The 19,123-nt window shown below is 33.6% G+C and overlaps 1 protein-coding gene and 1 pseudogene across 4 annotated transcripts; one reads left to right on the top strand and one right to left on the bottom strand.

Annotated features, from left to right (window-relative positions):
- Positions 1-865: 865 nt before the first annotated feature.
- LOC101489330 (serine carboxypeptidase-like 11) lies at positions 866-18,858 on the bottom strand. Of its 4 annotated transcripts, none has more exons than XM_012717484.3 (15): positions 18,698-18,858; positions 18,431-18,522; positions 18,178-18,326; positions 12,817-12,893; positions 12,616-12,735; positions 12,054-12,156; positions 11,757-11,794; positions 11,512-11,610; positions 10,792-10,878; positions 10,406-10,540; positions 2,247-2,318; positions 1,975-2,090; positions 1,373-1,486; positions 1,096-1,141; positions 866-1,006 (listed from the first exon to the last, which is right to left on the bottom strand). In XM_012717484.3, the coding sequence occupies exons 3-15, from the start codon at positions 18,293-18,295 to the stop codon at positions 923-925; spliced, it is 1,209 nt and encodes a 402-aa protein (XP_012572938.1). In that variant the 5' UTR covers positions 18,296-18,326; positions 18,431-18,522; positions 18,698-18,858; the 3' UTR covers positions 866-922. The 4 variants fall into 4 exon arrangements, with proteins under 4 accessions (XP_012572938.1, XP_012572939.1, XP_012572937.1 ...); XM_012717485.3 differs by having other exon boundaries at positions 18,781-18,825; XM_012717483.3 differs by lacking the exon at positions 18,698-18,858 and having other exon boundaries at positions 18,431-18,665.
- Positions 7,075-8,518, top strand: LOC113787259 (threonine--tRNA ligase, mitochondrial 1-like; annotated as a pseudogene).
- Positions 18,859-19,123: the final 265 nt, after the last annotated feature.

The following is a 19,123-nucleotide window of genomic DNA, read 5'->3' as shown; positions in this document are numbered from 1 at the left end:
AGGCCCCCCCCTTGGGTTGTTTTTTTTTTTTTTTTTTTTTTTTATAGGTTGGAATTCTAATAATAAACTAACTTTAAAATATAACAAAAAAAAAACCAACCCAGTGGGAGGTCGCTTCCCCAGGAAACGACCCCCTATTAGCATAAAAAAATTTCCTCTTCAGAAGGTAGCTTCCCCAGGAAACAACTTCCTGTTGGAACGAAAAAGTAGGGCATTCAGGGAATATTATTTCAGAGTAGGGCATTTGAGGAATAAAAAATAAAAAAATGGATATAAGCATCTTTTTCCCAAGATATGCTCTAAATTTTTTAAAGCCACCTGAACATTATTCTTTGCATCCCTCTATGTCCTCAATAGTACAACAAGAAAGATTAATTATCATACTAATCCTTCTTACATTTTTATAAACATATACTTTATGTCCTCAATTATAAGCATCTATGTTGATTGGTAATGAAGAGTTTTATGATTTTTAATTAGTAAAACGAATCTGTTATTTATTATATAGAAATCAAAATTTATTTTTCATTCTATTCCCTATAAGACTATGGAATATACCATATTAAAAAGCATAGTATTTTGCCTTAATTATAAGTTTTTAATTATAATTATATTAAGAAAATAAGTAATTAATTTAATTTGTTAATTTTATGTATTGTATGGATATATTTAATTTGACTTTTCGTTTTATGAGATAAATTAGTAGAATTGATAAGAGGTATTTTTGGAAAAAGAAATAATAAATACATCTAGTAATGTGAAAAAAGATTATATTTAGAGACAATTTTTTTTCTTCAAAAATGTGATTATAATTAAAGACAAAATAGTACACAATTTTTAAATACTGATAATTTAAAAAAGTGCATCGTCGAAAAATGAACATCTCATTGATAACCAGATTGAAGACATTTTAATTGTTAATTTACAAAGGCAAATAAGATATCCACCTAGTGAACATAGCAAAACATTGCTCTGGAGTGTACTCAGGAGCTGTATGTCCTGAACCCTGCAATTAATTACACAAAAATTTATATATGAATTTGCACAATCTCAAGTACTTCACCAAATTGAGTATTTTATTTGTAATTTCTTTACCTTCACAGTTGCGAACGTCATTTGATTCGAGTAAGTCCTTGTGTATCTGTATTAATGACAAATTATTGGTTAATATTAAGATACGTGTTAAGATCAAATGAGTTTGATTGAGCCTCAACAACTCGATTTCAACTGATTAAAAATTATAGCTTCCTGAAGAAATACTAGCAAAAGTTGATGTATGTGATTGAAAATTTGGATTCTATACAGTAACTTTTTTTGTTTAAAGTTTATTCTTAAAAGAGTAATATCTATTATATTTAAATATCATACTTACCCTCCCACTTGACCATTTACAAACCATGGTCTCCAATCATCCACAATAGAGTAGTTTAGAGCCCTTATCCATGCTTGAGTAGACGTGAAAGGTACAACAACATCATGATCCCCACTGCATCAACAGAGGAGTTTCCATAAAAAAATCGCTACTAGCATGTGCATAATGATGAAAATGTCATTGTTGATGTTACTATCACTTGCATAATAAATCATGAATGTATTGTAATATCAGTAATTGATTTTCTTATTAACAGTTTTTTGGTCTTAACCATTCAATTGGTAGAGAAAAGGTGTCAATAATTCTTAGCTGGAGTAAGTAACATTTGGCGAAAGATTGTTTTGGTCAATTTCGAACTTGGATACTCTAAGTCTATTCCAGCTAAGATTACTTCACCTTCTAAAGAAAAATGTAAACTTTAGTGTAGTGGAGTCAAATTAAAGAAAAACACTACGTAGTGTACACCAGTTTTAAAAGAAATACACACTACATTAGAGTTTGCAACATTAATTGCGGCTGCAATATTGTAGATTTCAAAATTTCTGCAAAGACATCACATCACACCTGTAATTTGAGCACTACGTTAAAAGGAAAATCTTCACCTGTATATCAAAGAGCGGTATCCTTTTTTGCTTAGGTTTGCATGAAACTCAAAACTATCCGAAATATTTTTCTCAAAATCACTACTGTAACAGCGTTCCCATTTTCCAATGGTTCCCTGCAGTGCTCAAAGCTATGTACATTAATATATGCATTCGACTCAAATACAAAAATATTTGTAATGTAACATTGACGAAAGTATTTATTTTTCATTTGTGATGAAGCATTACAAAATAACTGGATATAATGAGTTTATATGTTGATCGTATCAAACCTCTCGAATATGCAATGACTTGCGAACGAGCTCGTCATTAGCCCATTTAATGGCAAGGTAAGAACCATAAATCTACAACATAATCAAAGAGAATATCAAATTTGAAACATTATGGACTAAAATTATGTGTTAAGCTTCATGTTAGACAAGTTATGAAAAAAAAAGTTTAAATATAATTTTAGTATGTAAAATTATAGCGTCGTAATCCCTGTAAGTTTTATTGTTTGGATTTTGTTAGAATATTAAAAAATATTTTATAATATCTATTATATTATATTAGAGTATCTTGAGTTATTTTCTAAAATCAATTTATAATCATAGAGATATCTTAGAATATCTCTCATTATTATTATGATTTATTCCTGATTTAAGATTAAGTGTATGTTTCTCTATGAATAGAGATTAGTATTAAGTCTTTTGTAATCAAGTTAGCATAAAACTATTATAAATAATATTCAAACCCTTATTATTTTCTCTTCTCCTTTTCTCTAAAATTACACAACTTCAACATGGTATCAGAAGCTAGATCTTCCTTGAACAATCTTGTCGTTGTTCCGCTTCTAAGTTCCTGTCGGGTGGACTCACTCCCCAAATGGAACCCGCTAGTTTTATTAGTATTAGTATTATTATTAGTATTATTATTATTGAAATAAAAGAAAGAAAAGAAAAAAAAAAAGGTATTGTTGGGCTAGGCCTATGTGAAGGAAATAAAAGGGATTGTTGAAATCCCTATTTTAGATGTGATGAATGAAAAAAGAGAACGGTTGTCAGAGAAGAAAAATTAGGGTTTGGTTCCGGTGGTGGTAACAGATGTGTAGCAAACTTGCTCCGTTTGATCTACAACTTTAGTATGTTATTCCTACCACTGAGGAATTATCTCTGATTTTTCCAAACAGTTCCCAACCGTTAAGGAATATAATTATAGTTTTTCTTTTCCAACGTGATATTTTTTCCCTCAAACGACAATATGAACGAAAAAATGTGCAAATTAAAGCATTCTTGATTCGAAAGCTGGTGAATATAAAATACAAATATGGGGATTCAATGGCAGAGCATATGAGTATTTTTTAGAATACAGTGAATCAGTTGACAACCGCAGAAATTAAATTAGATGATGAGTTGCAAGCGTTGTTATTGTTGAGTTCCTTGCCTGATAATTGGAAAGTCGTTGTTGTGACATTGACCAATTCAGCTCCAAGTGGAAAGTTGAAAATGTCAACAGTTAAAGAGAGCATGTTGAACAAAGAAGCTCGAAGAAAGGAACGTAATTTGATTGGTTCTTCCTCAAAGTCAGACGCACTAGTTACAGAGTCACGAGGAAGAAGTCAATCTAGAAACTTCCATAGACGCGACAACTCTGAAAGTTGTAGCAAGTCAAGAAGCAAGTCGAGAACTAGAAAAGAAGTGATATGCTATCATTGTGGCAAAGCAGGTCACATAAAAAGAAATTGCAGGTTCCTTAAAAGAGATCAATCAAGGAAAAGAGATAAAATATGAAGACAAAGAGAAGAAAAATGATAAAGATACAACAACAATTGCATTTGTTAATAATGTCTACATTGTTTGTTATGATAATTCCACAAACTTTGCATGTTAGGATTCAACTTGGATTATTGATTTGGATGCCTCATATCATGTTACTCCAAGGCGTGATTTCTTCTCATCTTACAATGCTGGTGATTTTGGCATGGTAAAAATGGGAGATGAAGGAGTATGTAAAATTATCGGTATGGGAGATGTTTGGGTTGAAATTGGGATTGGTTGCAAACTTCAATTGAAGAATGTTAGACATGTACCTAATATTCGTCTCAATTTGATTTCGGTGAAAGCCTTGGATATTGATAGTTATCACACTTACTTCGGTGATGGTGGTATATGTAAAATCACCAAAGGGTCCCTAGTGGTTGCAAAGGAGCAAAGTTTCACTTCTCTCTATAGGATGCCTACGAAGTTATGCAAGGAAGAAGTGAATGCAATTGAAGATGCATCTTCTGATTTATGGCATATGCGCCTCGATCACTTGAGTGAGAAAAGACTCAACATACTTGCGAAGAAAAACTTTTTTCCTGTGAAAGGTACGTCTCTAAAAACTTGCACCCATTGTTTTGCTGGAAAACAACATAGAGTTTCTTTTCATAATACTGGTCCTCATAGGAGACAAAATATTCTTGATTTAGTTCATACTGACGTTTGTATGATAGAAAGTCAATCTCTTGGTGGTGCATCATATTTTGTTACTTTTATTGACGACCACTCTAGAAAAGTGTGGGTTTTTCCTTTGAAATCTAAAGACCAGGTATTTGGAGTCTTCAAGCATTTTTATGCAAGTGTTGAAAGAGAAAAAGGAAGGAAATTGAAATGTGTTCGATTAGATAACGGTGGTAAATACAGAGGTCCATTTGAGGAGTATTGTAGAGAACATGGAATCAAGTTTGAGAAAGCAGTTCCAAAGACACCTCAACATAATGGTGTTGCAGAGAGAATGAATCGTACGATTAATGACAGAATCAGATGTATGCTCTCTCATGCAAAATTATCGAAATCCTTTTGAGGTGAAGCAATGAAAACTGCATTGGATTTGAATAATCTTTCTCCTTCTATTCCACTTGATGGTGATGTTCCAAATAGAGTGTGGACAGGGAAAATGTCTCTTACCGTCATTTGAGAGTTTTTGGCTGCAGATGTTTTGTTCACGTTCCAAGAGATGAGAGGCCCAAGCTTGATAGTAAATCTAAACAGAGTATATTCGTCGGTTATGATGATGAAGAATTTGGTTATAGATTGTGAGATCCAATTGACAAGAAAATTATCAGAAGCCGAGATGTGATATTTCTTAAAGACCAGACTGTTGAAGATTTTGATAAAGCTGAAAAACAGAAACCAAATTCCATAAGTTATATTGATGTTGCGCCTAAGCTCCCTACATAAACTCTTATTAATGGGGGAGATATACAGGTAGATGATGAGAATGTAACTGATGATCATGTACCTCACCATGATGAGCAGATTCCAGTTAAGCCACCAATCGAGTTTGAGTTGAGAAAATCTACTAGAGAACGTCAATCTTCTCAAAGATATCCTCCACATGAGTATGTGATGATCACTGATAGTGGAGAGCCAAAGTATTATCAAGAAGTTATTACAAATGTTGATAAAGAAAAGTGGTTGAAGGTCATGCAAGAAGAGATGACTTCCTTGCATGAGAATCACACATTTGATTTGGTAAAGTTGCCTAATGGTAGAAAAGCACTCAAGAACAAATGGGTATACAAGATAAAGGCAGAAGAGAATAGTTCTCAACCAAGATACAAAGCAAGATTGGTTGTGAAAGATTTTAATCAAATAAAAGGTATTGACATTGATGAAATTTTTTTACCTATGGTGAAGATATCCTCTATCTGAGTTGTGTTTAGGTTAGCAGCTAGTTTGAACCTAGAAGTTGAACAACTTGATGTGAAAACTGCATTCCTTCATGGTGATTTGGAGGAAGAGATCTATATGGAGCAACCAGAGGGTTTCGAAGTCAAAGGTAAAGAGCAGCTTGTGTGCAAATTAAAGAAAAGCTTGTATGGGCTCAAACAAGCATCTCGACAACGATACAAGAAATTTGATTCTTTCATGGAGAAACATGGGTATGGTAAAACTACTTCTAACCATTGTGTATTTATCAAGAAATTCTCTGATGGTGATTATATTATTCTCTTATTATATGTGGATTGTGGATAACATGTTGATTGTTGGTCATGATACTAAGAAGATTCAATCTTTAAAGAAAGATTTGAACAAGTCTTCTGCAATGAAAGGCTTGGGTCCTGCAAAGCAAATTCTAGGTATGAGAATCACTCGTGACAGAAAGAATAATAAATTGTGGTTGTCTCAACACAATTATATTGAGAAGGTGTTAGAGAGGTTTAACATGAGCAATTGCAAACCTGTTAATACTCCACTTGCTATTTATTTTAAATTGAATTCTGATAAATGTCCTACAAGTGAGAAAGACAAAGAAGAGATGAAAAAGGTTCCTTATGCATCCGCAATTGGTAGTTTGATGTATCATATGGTATGCACAAGGCCAAATATTTCTCATGTAGTTGGAGTTGTTAGTCAGTTTCTCTCTAATCCTAGTAAAGATAATTGGCAAGCAGTGAAGTGGATTCTCTGATACCTCAGAGGCACTTCCAAAGTGTGTTTATGCTATGGAGGTGGTGAATCTGTGTTGGATGGCTACACAGATGCAGATATGGCAGGTGATCTTGATTTTAGAAAATCTACTTTTGGTTATATGATGACATTTGCAGGGGGAGCTGTGTCTTGTTAATCAAGACTACAATATCCACTACTGAATCTGAGTACATTGCAGCAACTGAAGCTTCCAAAGAACTCTTGTGGATGAAGAAATTCCTACATGAGTTAGGCCTCAAGCAAGACAAGTTTGTGTTATTCTGTGACAGTCAGAGTGTGATCCATCTCAGCAAGAATCCGACTTTTCATGCAAAGTCAAAGCATATTGAAGTGCGGTATCATTGGATACGAAATGCACTGGAAACAAAGTCACTTTTAATTGAAAAGATTTATATTGATGAGAATGGTTCAGATATGATGATGAAGATCTTGCCTGTGTCGAAGATGATATGCTGTAGAAAGAAAACTGGCATGGTTGATCAGTATCTTCCCACTTGAGGGGGAGATTTGTTAGGTGGTTCCACTCCCTAAGTGGAACCCACTAGTTTTATTATTATTATTATTGAAATAAAAAAAAAAAAGGTATTATTGGACTAGGCCCATGTGAAGGAAATCAAAGGGATTTGAAATCCCTATTTTAGATATGATGAATGAAAAAAGAGAACAGTTGCCAGAGAAAAAAAATAAGGGTTTGATTCCGGTAGTGGTAACAGGTGTGTAGCAAACTTGTTCCGTTTGATCTACAAATTTAGTATGTTATTCCTACCATTGAGTTTGTTACTTTAATATATAGTTTGAGTAGTTTTATCTTCTCTGAGAGTTAATTTGGCATACCCACTTTAGTGGAAGATTGTTATAAGGTTATTGTTGATTAATGTTCCCTAGTGTTATTAGGAAGACTCTGGTGTACCCATTAATTATTATAGTGGAAAGTTTTTACTGGACTAGATCCCGTGGTTTTTATTCTCTGAATTTGAGGGAAGTTTTCCACGTTAAAAATTGTGTTTGTCTCATTTAATTTTCTGCCAATTATTTTTGCTCTATGGAATTGTATCTGTTTGGTCATTTATCTGCATAAGTGGGGGAAAAAATTATTCCGTATTATTGAGATAATTATCGCTAATTATCTCTGGTTTTTTCCAACAGTTTCCAACCGTTAGGGAATATAATTATAGTTTTTCTTTTTCAACGTGATATTTTTTTTTTCTCAAACGACACTAGTTTCACTCGTTTTCGTTCAGTTCGCTACTGTCGCCGTCACTATTTCCGGCAAACGACCACCTTTGACTTCGCTCCTTCAAAAAATCACTAAGCGTTTCTATTCATCTACCTCTGCCGCTGCTGCTCGTTTCTATTTGTATTCAGCCACCGCCGCTGCCGCCATGGTTGTTCACGCAAAGGATGAACCCTACCTAGCCGCCTCAATCCCTAAGCGCGTTTGTATCTTCAAATCAATTCAAGAGGAGCAGCAGATTCGCTTGCTTCCCCCATCTCCTGATCTGATTAAGGTAACGCTTCCTGATGGAGACGTGAAGGAAGGAAAGAAATGGCAAACTACTCATTTGGACATTGCTCGTGAAATCTCAAAGAGTTTGGCCAATAATGCTCTTATTGCTAAGGTTAATTGTGTTCTTTGGGATATGACTCGTCCTCTTGAAGAGGATTCTCAACTTCATATTTTTAGGTTTGATGATGATGGACGTGACACTTTTTGGCATTCTAGTGCTCACATTCTTGGCCAGTCACATGAGACGGAGTAAGTATGCAAGATTTGCATTGGGCCGTGTACTACAAGAGGAGAGGGATTCTATTATGATGCTTTTTGTGGTGACTCAGGATTGAATGATGATCACTTTAAACTAATTGAGGCTGGGGCATTGAAGGCTGTTGCAAAAAAACAACCCTTTGAGCAGTTTGTGATAACTCTCGCTGAAGCGAGGGAGTGTGCTTCTGGTATGAGGAGGAAGATGTCGCAGTTTACTAGCAGGTTGTTTGCGATTCTAATGAAAATGCTTTTGGATATTGAGGATGATCCTGCTTGGCACACTGCGGAGACTGAGGATGAAGATTCTGGTGAAACTAGCAATTAAAGTGTTGGACATGAATGTTTGGATATGTTATCTATATCTTTGGGAGGAAATACGATTGTTCCTGTTGCTTCTGAACAATTACTTTCATATTTGGCTGCACCTGAGTGGCAAAAATGTCTTGCTGCATTGATTGCACTTGCTCAGATAGCTGAAGGATACTCAAAGGTCATGATAAAGAATTTGGAGCAAGTGGTGGCTATGGTATTGAATTCATTTCCTAATCAGCACGCTCATGTAAGGTGGGCAGCTATTAATGCAATTGGGCAACCGTATACTGATTTGGGTCCATATTTGCAAGTTCAATATCATCAGGGGGTGTTGCCAGCCCTAGCTGCTGCGATGGATGATTTTCAGAATCCTCGTGTAGAGACTCATGCTGCTTCAGCTCTGCTCAACTTCAGTGAGAATTGCACACCTGATATTTTAACACCATACTTGAATGGAATAGTTAGCAAACTGCCTGTATTTCTTCAGAATGGTAAACAAATGGTGCAAGAGGGAGCTTTAACTGCTTTGACATCAGTTGCTGATTCATCTCAGGATCACTTTCAAAAATACTATGATGCTGTCATACCGTACCCGAAGGCTATATGGTCAATGCAACTGATAAGTCCACTTGTAGAGGAGGTCAAAGGTATCTGGTTCGACAATCGTTTACGACGTGACCTTTCTCGGTTTGTCTTGCCTCGGTTCAACAATCGTTTACGACGCGACCTTTCTCGGTTTGAATTTTGATCAACGAAAATATGCGTCCTTGTTCAAACAACCGTTTTCTCTCCTGTTTTGGACGCACTTTCTCACTCCATTGATCGATCATGGCTTCGTTTCGTTAGAGTCGCGCTGCTTCTTCTTTGGTGTTTGTCATGCAATTTAGTTCTTACTAATAGATTATAACAGTGGCTTATATTTCCACTGACAATCATTCTGGTCGTGTCTCTTTTCCCACATATGAATCATATTAGAGATGACTTCTTCCTCCGTTGATAGTTATTTTGACGGTGTCTTTTATTTTCATGACTCACTTTATCTTGGCAATTTGTCTCAGATACATTAGCCCATCTTTGTCAGAGATGTACTGGCCTTGCCTTTCTCTACCTGAAGCATGCATCTCTTTCCTTGAAGCAAATTCAAGTTTTAATATTTTAAGTCTCCGTTATTATTTGTTTGAAGCTTCCAAATGCAGTTTTTTAGAAGAACAGAACTTGCTTTATTCAATTGCTTGTCATGAATTTCTCTCAGGCTGATGATCAATCAGGCTATCTGGTTAAGCTATATTTTATAACAATTTTCTCCGACTTTCACATGCATCCCTGAGTTGCCTTTCCATCTTTTTTATTATTTTGTGGAGCAAAACATTGTTTTCTTGTAGTAAGCTTTAGCTTGAGGTGGAGTGTCAGAATATTAAAAAATATTTTATAATATCTATTATATTATATTATATTATATTATCTTGAGTTATTTCCTAAGATCAATTTATAATCATAGAGATATCTTAGAATATCTCATTATTATTATTATAATTTATTACTGATTTAGGATTAAGCGTACGTTTCTCTATAAATAGATATTAGTATTTGTAATCAAGTTAGCATAAAGCTATTATCAATAATATTCAAACCCTTATTATTTTCTCTTCTACTTTTCTCTAAAATTCCACAACTTCAACAGATTTAGTCTCTACATATTAAAAAATTATTGCTTTTAGTTTCTAACATCATATGTGATCCAATAAAATTACGCCACGTGGTCCAATAAACTAACATCAGCCACTAAAAACAACAACTTAAGAATTTGCAGAGACTGTTTTGAAAAAAAATATATATAGAAATTAAAATTAAAAAAAGTCACAATTGTAAGAATTAAAATTATATTTAAATAAAATATTACTTGGCAGTTTAATTCAGGCACTTTGAGATGAGAACTAAATGTCTTCATGTCTTGAGTTAAATATCTTCTCCACAGATGCTCATCATCTTTACACAAGGGACCCAAAATGTTGTGTTTATTAATTCCTGAAAGGCACTGAAGATACAAAATAATAGTATAACTGTATATCAAACAACGTGATTTTGGCCCTTTGTTACAGATTCAAAAAATAATGACTTTGACATTCAATAATTTAAAAAACTATATCAAACAAATAAAAATAATTATTTTATTTAAAAAAAGTGATTTTTTACGAAAAGTCTGTAACAAACATACCCTAGTTGAGTTGATAACAAGAGAGAACTGAAGGGATTGTCATGATAAAAATGAGATGGTGTATTACTTGCCTCTTGAAAATACTGGACATCTCTTAAACACAACTCATTTTTGGAATCCACATCAATATACTCTCCTTTGCAATTTCTCTGTAGTGACTGTCAATAGATAATGGTAGATCATTAAGCATAACTTCATTCATTAAATATAATTGCACAACAATTGGTTTTTTTTGTTTATAGATGAGATGCTATAATTACTATCAGAAATTCACAATAACTGTGTAGAGCTGTCAATTTGACAAACCCACTAATTAATGGCCCCAGTCCACATGTTGGAGGAACCAAATAATTTCATAGTTAAAAACCCCTAAAATTTTGTGGGTCTATAGGCCCACTTTTTCAAAAAAAAATTGACAATTTTTTGAAAAAAAATTTCGATTTAAAATTTTTTTGAGAACAAAAAAGTTTTTTTAATTTTTTTTCGATATTTATTTGATAAAAATAAATTTCGAAAATTTTTCAAGAAAAAAATCTCAAAATTAACAAAATATTAGGGGTCTAAGTTCCTAAGCCCACAAAAAATAATGAAATAATGGGCCAGAGCTTTAATATCCTAATTATATGCATGCTCTATATCTATTTGGCTTAGGTAATATAGTATAATTATAGTTATAATCTTTTACATGAGCATGTCCTGTATTGATTAATTAGTAAATTAATTCCAACAAAGATGTGACTGTATGCATTTACATTATCTGTATATACAGATTAAATTCATATTAATATTACCGCGTAGAGTTCATCAGAGATGAGTCCCATTTGGTGAACATATGGGATTTGATCGTTTTTTTCATTTCGTGTTGTTATGGGGTTCCCCAGCAAATATCCCTAAAAATGTTAAGATTGATTTAGACTTCATAGTGCATATAACAAGATCTATGCAAACAAAGATATTTGTGGTTTCGAAAAAACCCTTTCTAGATTATTTTTTCGTCGGTAGTAATCTAGTAGAAGAAACAATTGTGATTGGAAACCTGGAGATTTATCAATGGTTGGAGACCTTTTTCATTTCCTGGTAATCAAAGAAATGGAAAAATATCAGTCAGCTATTAATATACTGCTAATTTTTTTTTCTTTGCTCACTTTCAAAGAAGAATGCAAATAATCAATGTATTAGAGTAGAAGGATTAAATTGATTAAAAAACGAAAAATGGAAATCATCATTAATAACGACGACACTGATAGTAATTTTACAATTATCTTAAATGAGATTTGAAGACCGACTCATGGACGGTGAATATAAAGAAATTGAGCAATTTATAATTTCTTACCATTTGAAATCTCTTGAACAACGGCGGGGATAGGAATGCCTGAGTATGAATCAGCTCCAATGTAGAATTTATTTGAAAGAAATTCAGGGTGATCAATCAACCACTACAAATACAAATCAATGTTGCAGTTTATAAAAAATTGATCAAAAGAACTTAACTTATTTTGAACCATAGTTAGGAAATGGTTCTCCTAAAGTAAACAATAAACACAGAAAAATAAAAGTGTGATAGGAAATATGCCAAGAATTTAATTTATATACATGGTCAACATAAAGTTTTTAGTTTTAACATTGTCAGTCAATCACAACCGTTGATCATTAGAGATGTTTGACTTTTACCATATCTAAGTCTAAAATCATGTCCATGAATAGTTGCGATGTGCTGACGGTGTACAATTTTCTACTCTGGTAATGCATGACAATTAAACTCGATACGACAATAGTAACATGAATAGTAACATGATGAATATTGATTCTCATAAAGTAAATAATAATCACAAAATAAAAGTGTGACAGGAAATATAACAATAATAGTAACATAGTAAATAGCATAATGAATATACCTTCCTAAGAAATTGATGTGTATGGTGAACTAATTTCCAGTCGCTTCGGTGAGCAGTTACATTTTTTGCATATGAGAAACCAGTTCCAAGTGGCAAATCTACAAAAATAATGTTTGATGCCTAACCAAAATATCATCATCAACATTATTAGCAGTAAATCAACCTGCAATAATTAAATCATGGAAAGAAATATATGAAAACCTTAGTCCAGGATTGTGGCCTCAAGACCAAACTAGGCACGCTCCCGTCGTACTCCTTGATTTCAAATGCAATTGGACCTATTAACATTCAATCAACGATAAAGTCACTCTACGAATGTTGTTTAGTGGATCACTTTCAACAGGATAAATTTTGGTGATAAGCTATAATATGATTGTATTTCAATTTGATAAGAATGTAACAAGTTGATTTGTGTTTTCAAATAAGCCACATCTTTTCTATATTTTTTGTGCAAAATTAAATTCAAATTTCTTATTGTGACATTGGTACAAAGTTTTGAACAATCTAAAAGGATACAAATGCAATGTTAAAGTCTGTTCGGTTAATAGTTTACAAAGAGTTTAGTTAGTTAGGTAATTAGTATATATATAAGGCATGTTGCCTATAAATAAAATGGGAGCCTTAGAAAGTCATCAATCCTTTGAAAATAGTTGGGGCTTTTGGGCATTGAAGCGTGTGAATAAATGCCTCAAATCAAATAAAAAGTGTTAGTTATGGTTAAGTGTTAGTTATAACTGAATTTGGTCAATTTAGTTATGACAAAGGTAGTTATAGTTAGTTGAGTTAGTTTGCTTTTGAATCATATAAATAAAGTTGTAAACTGCCTTAGCTAGTGGTTGTTGTAATTACTGAATATTGATTGAGAGAGAAGCTTACGCAAGTAGATTCGTAGAAATTCAGAGAAGAGAGATTAAGGAATAGTAAAAAAGAGAGATTGTGAAGAAAAGACTAGTATTGCTGAGTCTCAACATTATAGATACTAAGAAGAGAACAATCTTGATGTGGCTTAATTTTGAAAATTCAAATCCCAATAGTGAATTGTCTTGTTTGCTTGCCCGTAACGTAGATCTCATTAATTGAGGCTAAACACGTAAATCTTGATGTTATTCTTCCCTTATCTTTCTTTATTTTGGTTTTACTTTGATTGAGCAACTGATTTCTTTAAACTGCAAAAAGGAGAACGTTGAACATTTTCTGTTTTTTGCATTTTTAACAACGTTCTTTGTTTTATGTGTTTTTCAGTTCTAGATAAGAACGTTCTCCGTTTTCTGTTGAAACGAAGAACATTTCTCTGTTTTAATCTCTGGTTTTGCAACTGGTAGTTTTCTATTTTGTTGGTTAATTCTTGTTGCAAATTCCAATATTGTTTCAACAATTGGCGTCGTCTGTGGGAAGGAGCAACAATGGTTGGAACCACAAAGTTTGATATTGAAAAGTTCAATGGTTCAAATGACTTTGGTCTGTGGAAGATAAAGATGAATGTTGTTCTTGTACATCTAGGTTTGGTGAATGCATTGAAGGGTGGATCAACTCTTCCTTCAACAATGTCTACTCATGAAAAGAAAGAACTGATTGAAAAAGCAAAGAATATTATCATCTTGTGTCTTGAAGACAAAGTTTTAAGGGAAGTCGCAAGAGAACCAACAGCAGCAGCCTTATGGCTTAAATTTGAATCTCTCTACATGACTAAATCAGTTTCAAATAGGCTCTTCTTGAAACAGCAATTGTTTTCTTTTAAGATGGATGAAGAAAAACCTATTACAGTACAAATTGCTAATTTTAATAAGATTCTTGATGATTTAGAAAATTTAGAAGTCAAGTTAGATGATGAAGACAAAGCTCTGATCTTGCTTAGAGCTCTGCCAAGTTCATATGAACATCTCAAGGATACTATTATGTTTGGAAGAGAGCAAACAATTACTCTTGAAGAAGTGCATGCCTCAACCCGAACAAAAGAAAGCTATAAAAGACATGAGATCAAGAATGATAATCATGTTGAAACTCTGATTGTGACCAAAGGAAGAACTGACAAGAAAGGATCAAATGGGAATAAACATAGGTCAAATTCAATAACTAAATCTGAAGGGAAGTATAAATGTTTCCATTGTCACAAGAAGGGACATTTCAAGAAAGATTGCCCTGAAATAAATGAATCAAGAAACTCTCAAGATTTTGGAAATGCTGCACTTGTTGATGTTGGTTATAAATCTGCAGAGGCCTAGATGATTTCAAATTATGAAGGTGAAAAGAACTAGGTATTAGACTCAGGATGTACTTTCCACATGTGTCCAAGAAATAGATGAACCAAGCAACTACAAACAAGCCATTAACAGTGAAAACAAAGAAGCTTGGATGATAGCTATGAATGAAGAGATGCAGTCATTAGAAAAGAATGAAACTTGGACTTTGGTTGACATTCCTAAGAGTCAAAGGGTAACTGGATCAAAATGGGTGTTCAAGAGAAAGGAAGGCATTCAAGGACAAGATAAGATAAGGTTCAAAGCAAGGTTAGTTGCAAAGGGATTTTCTCAGTTTGAAGGAATAGATTTCAATTAAGTATTTGCACCTGTTGTAAAACATTGTTCAAACATAATTCTGTTTTCAATTGTAACTCCGCAAGACTTGGAATTACAGCAGCTGGATGTCAAAACAGCATTTCTACATGGTTATCTTGAAGAAACCATTTATATTCAACAACCTAAAGGATTTGCTAAAGGCAGCAACAAGATTTGTCTTCTAAAAAAGTCATTGTATGGCCTAAAGCAAAGTCCTAGACAATGGTACATGAAGTTTGATGATTTCATGATAAGAACTGGTTTCCAAAGATGTTGCTTTGACAATTATGTTTACATTCTGAAAGGAGATGGTCAAGAACAAATTGTCACTTGCCTATTACCCTCTGTGCATGATGCTCTCCTTGCAAACTCAAATAAGGATCAGATTAAAAGGCTTAAATCTGACCTTAGCAATGAATTTGAGATGAAGGAACTTGGAGAAGCCAAGAGGATCTTAGGAATGGACATTAACAGAAACATAATGAAGGGGGAATTATTTCTTTCACAAGCTGCTTACTTGAAGAAAGTTGTCACTATATATAGAATGCATGAGGCAAAACATGTTACTACTTTGGTACAAAATTTCAAATTGTCCAAGCAAGACTCACCTAAGACTGATGAGGAAAGACAAAGAATGAGTACCATTCCTTGTGCTAGTGGAGTTGGCAACATAATATATGGAATGATCTGCAGCAGGCCAAATTTGGCTTATGCAATGAATGTTGTCAGCAGATTTATGACTGATCCAGAAGCACTGCATTGGTCAGCACTCAAGTGGATTATCAGGTACTTAAATGGCTCCCTGACAGCAGGACTAAAGTTCAAAAAGACTTATCATAACAAGGAACCAATCAAATGATATGTGGACTCAAATTATGTTGGAAACATGGACACTAAAAAATCAATTTCTTGTTATGTTTTCACTCTATATAGGACTGTTGTAAGTTAGAGAGAAATTACACAGTCAGTGGTAGCTCTTTCTACAACTCAAACTGAATTCATTGCTCCTACAAAAGGTGTTAAAGAAGCTAGATGGATGAAAGGACTGATTGGAGAACTAGGAATAAATCAGAATTGTGTTTCAATTTATTGTCACAGTCAAAGTGCTAATACACTTATCCAAGCATCAAGTGTACCATAATAAGTCTAAACACATTGATGTTAAGTTTCACTTCATAAGGGATGTAATTGAGTTAGTTTGCTTTTGAATCATATAAATAAAGTTGTAAACTTCCTTAACTAGTGGTTGTTGTAGTTGTTGAATATTGATTGAGAGAGAGACCTGTGCAATTAGATTCGTAGAAATTCAGAGAAGGGAGATTAAGGAAGAGTAAAAAAGAGAGATTGTGAAGAAAAGACTAGTATTGTTGAGTCTCAACAGTGATAGATACTAGGAAGAAAACAATCTTGATGTGGCTTAATCTTGAAAATTCAAATCTCAATAGTAAATTGTCTTGCTTGCTTGCCCATGATGTAAGTCTCACTAATTGAGGCTGAACAGGTAAATCTTGGTGTTATTCTTCCCTTATCTTTCTTTATTTTGGTTTTACTTTTATTAGAAACTAATTTCTTTAAACTGCAAAAAAGAGAACGTTAAACGTTCTTCGTTTTCTGCATTTTCAGTAACGTTATCTGTTTTCTGTGTTTTCCAGTTATGGTCAAGAACGTTCTCTGTTTTCTGCGTTTTCAGTAACTTTCTCCGTTTTCTGTGTTTTTCAGTTCTGGTCAAGAACGTTCTCCGTTTTCTGCTGAAACGAATAGCATTCTCTGTTTTAATTTCTGGTTTTGCAATTTGTAGTTTTCTGTTTTGTTGGTTAATTTTTGTTGTAGATACCAATATTGTTTTAACAAGGCGGGTGGCACGACATCGATTTTCTGCTGATTTTTCGTATTTAAGGGAATTATTTTTTCTAATAAAATTTCAGTTTTTATCACCCCTAACCAGAAAGGTTGAATGCAGCCGTGAAGACATCGATTCTCAGGGCGCTACTCTATGATAGGCCCTTCGGAATTATGGGGTTCCTGAGTCCTACATTGAGTAGTGTGAATGCTCAGTGGAGTATTTAAGTGGTTGTCCCTCTTGATAGCTAGTTGTAAAGGGAGGGTTCTCCTAAGTATTGCATAATGCATACTTATCAGAAAAAACTGTTAACTGTGAAATTCAGTGTAAAGAGCCATGCATATTTTATTTTGTGCAGTCTATGTTTGCTACATTTTATGTGATTAATGAATGTTTCTTATAGGAATTATATTTATACATACATTGTAAGCGGCTGCAATAATCCTGTCTATCTTAGCCGGTCCCAAGCCCAGATAAAAGGAAAAGGCTGTGATAGTAGTCAACAACCAACGAAGAATTTCGTCAAATCTCTATGACATGGATCAACTACATAATAGTGTTAATGTTGGGTTGTTGCCAACAAGCAACACATTGTATAGCTCGAGTACAATGTCAAATGAACAAGGGTTGCTGCATCGCCGTCTGGATTATGCCTGCTAGTTTTGCTCGTCCTTCGTGGGTGCAAAACTTGCATTATGGGCAGTAATGAATCGCTCAAGCTGAAGGGGTGGGTAATTTTATTGCACAACTGTAAGATCTACGATGTTATATGAGACGGAGTGTTGGGGGATAAAAAACCAACATGATGATAAAATAAGTGTAGCCTAGATGTGAATGTTGCATTGGACGTGGAAAGACTAGACGAGATAGAATCAAGAATGACTACATTGAAAGTTGGGGTAGCACCTATTGTAAAATTGATGGTAGAAGCTCATGTTAGGTGGTTTGGACGTGTAGAGATGAGACCAGCAGATTCTATAGTAAGGTGAATAAAACATATGAGGGTAGTCAATCACTTTTGTTTTCTCAAATTATTACCAACGTCATAAAAGAATTACAATCAAAATGCAAGAGATAATTTGTGATATACATATTCAACTATGCAATTATAAACTGTCAAAACAACATTCAAAAAAAAAATATAATAAGTTATCATTTGAAAGTTACCTATTTGTAAGACAAGGCCACAAAAAGAAGAGCAACCAGGACCACCACTTAACCATAGTATAAGAGGATCATTCTGAGGATTGTTCTCTGACTTGATAAAATAGTAGAACACTTGCATGTCATCATCTGTTTCTCCCAACCCCACATATCTATTAAAAATGAATTATGTTAGTATACTAAAAAAGATGAAGCTAAAGCAATTAAAATTGAATATTCTAAAAAAAGAAAAAGTGAAATGGTTAAGATTGCTGACCCTGTTTCAAGTTCAAAAGGAAGAGGACCTTGAAAGCCAGCAAGCACTTCAATCTTTGACTTTGAGGAAGATGCTTCAGTGTGAGATAATATCTGCAATCCAAAAAGCACAATAGCAAGTAGAATCTTACAACAATAGTGAAGTAGTGAACTATTATGAGAAGCACAAATTGTCTTTGTGTTCATCTTTGCAAGCAACAACAATAATGAAGTTCATTGTTGTACTGAAAGATATAAATCTAAGAGAAAAATGACAAGGAGAAAGCACCTTTTAATTTATTGAAAATTACTAGACTCGTGATGCACAAGTAAATTAAAGAATTCTAGATTAAAGAATTCATGATTCGTGACCTGAACTTTTTCTCTCGGATTTAGGGTACTACTTCATCTTCACTCTATTTTAGGGTTTTGTTTTGTTATTTAATGTATATATATGTTTACCAACCCCCCTTATTTTCCACAATAAGTAATATTTAACTTTAGCACATGTGCCATGTCGTGTATATTATATATATGACATGTTCGTGTATATTATATATATGACATGTTCGTGATAGGGAATCTTAATTGTTCATTGGTATATATCCACAAGTAAAGTAAAGAATTCAAGATTCAAAATTTTTCACAATAAGTAATATTTTAAATTTGTATATCTAACTTTAGCACATGTGCCATGTCGTGTGTATATATATAT

This window comes from Cicer arietinum, chromosome 6, assembly GCF_000331145.2.
Source record: "Cicer arietinum cultivar CDC Frontier isolate Library 1 chromosome 6, Cicar.CDCFrontier_v2.0, whole genome shotgun sequence".
Lineage (NCBI taxonomy): Eukaryota > Viridiplantae > Streptophyta > Magnoliopsida > Fabales > Fabaceae > Cicer > Cicer arietinum.
This window is presented reverse-complemented; position numbering and strand designations above follow the sequence as displayed.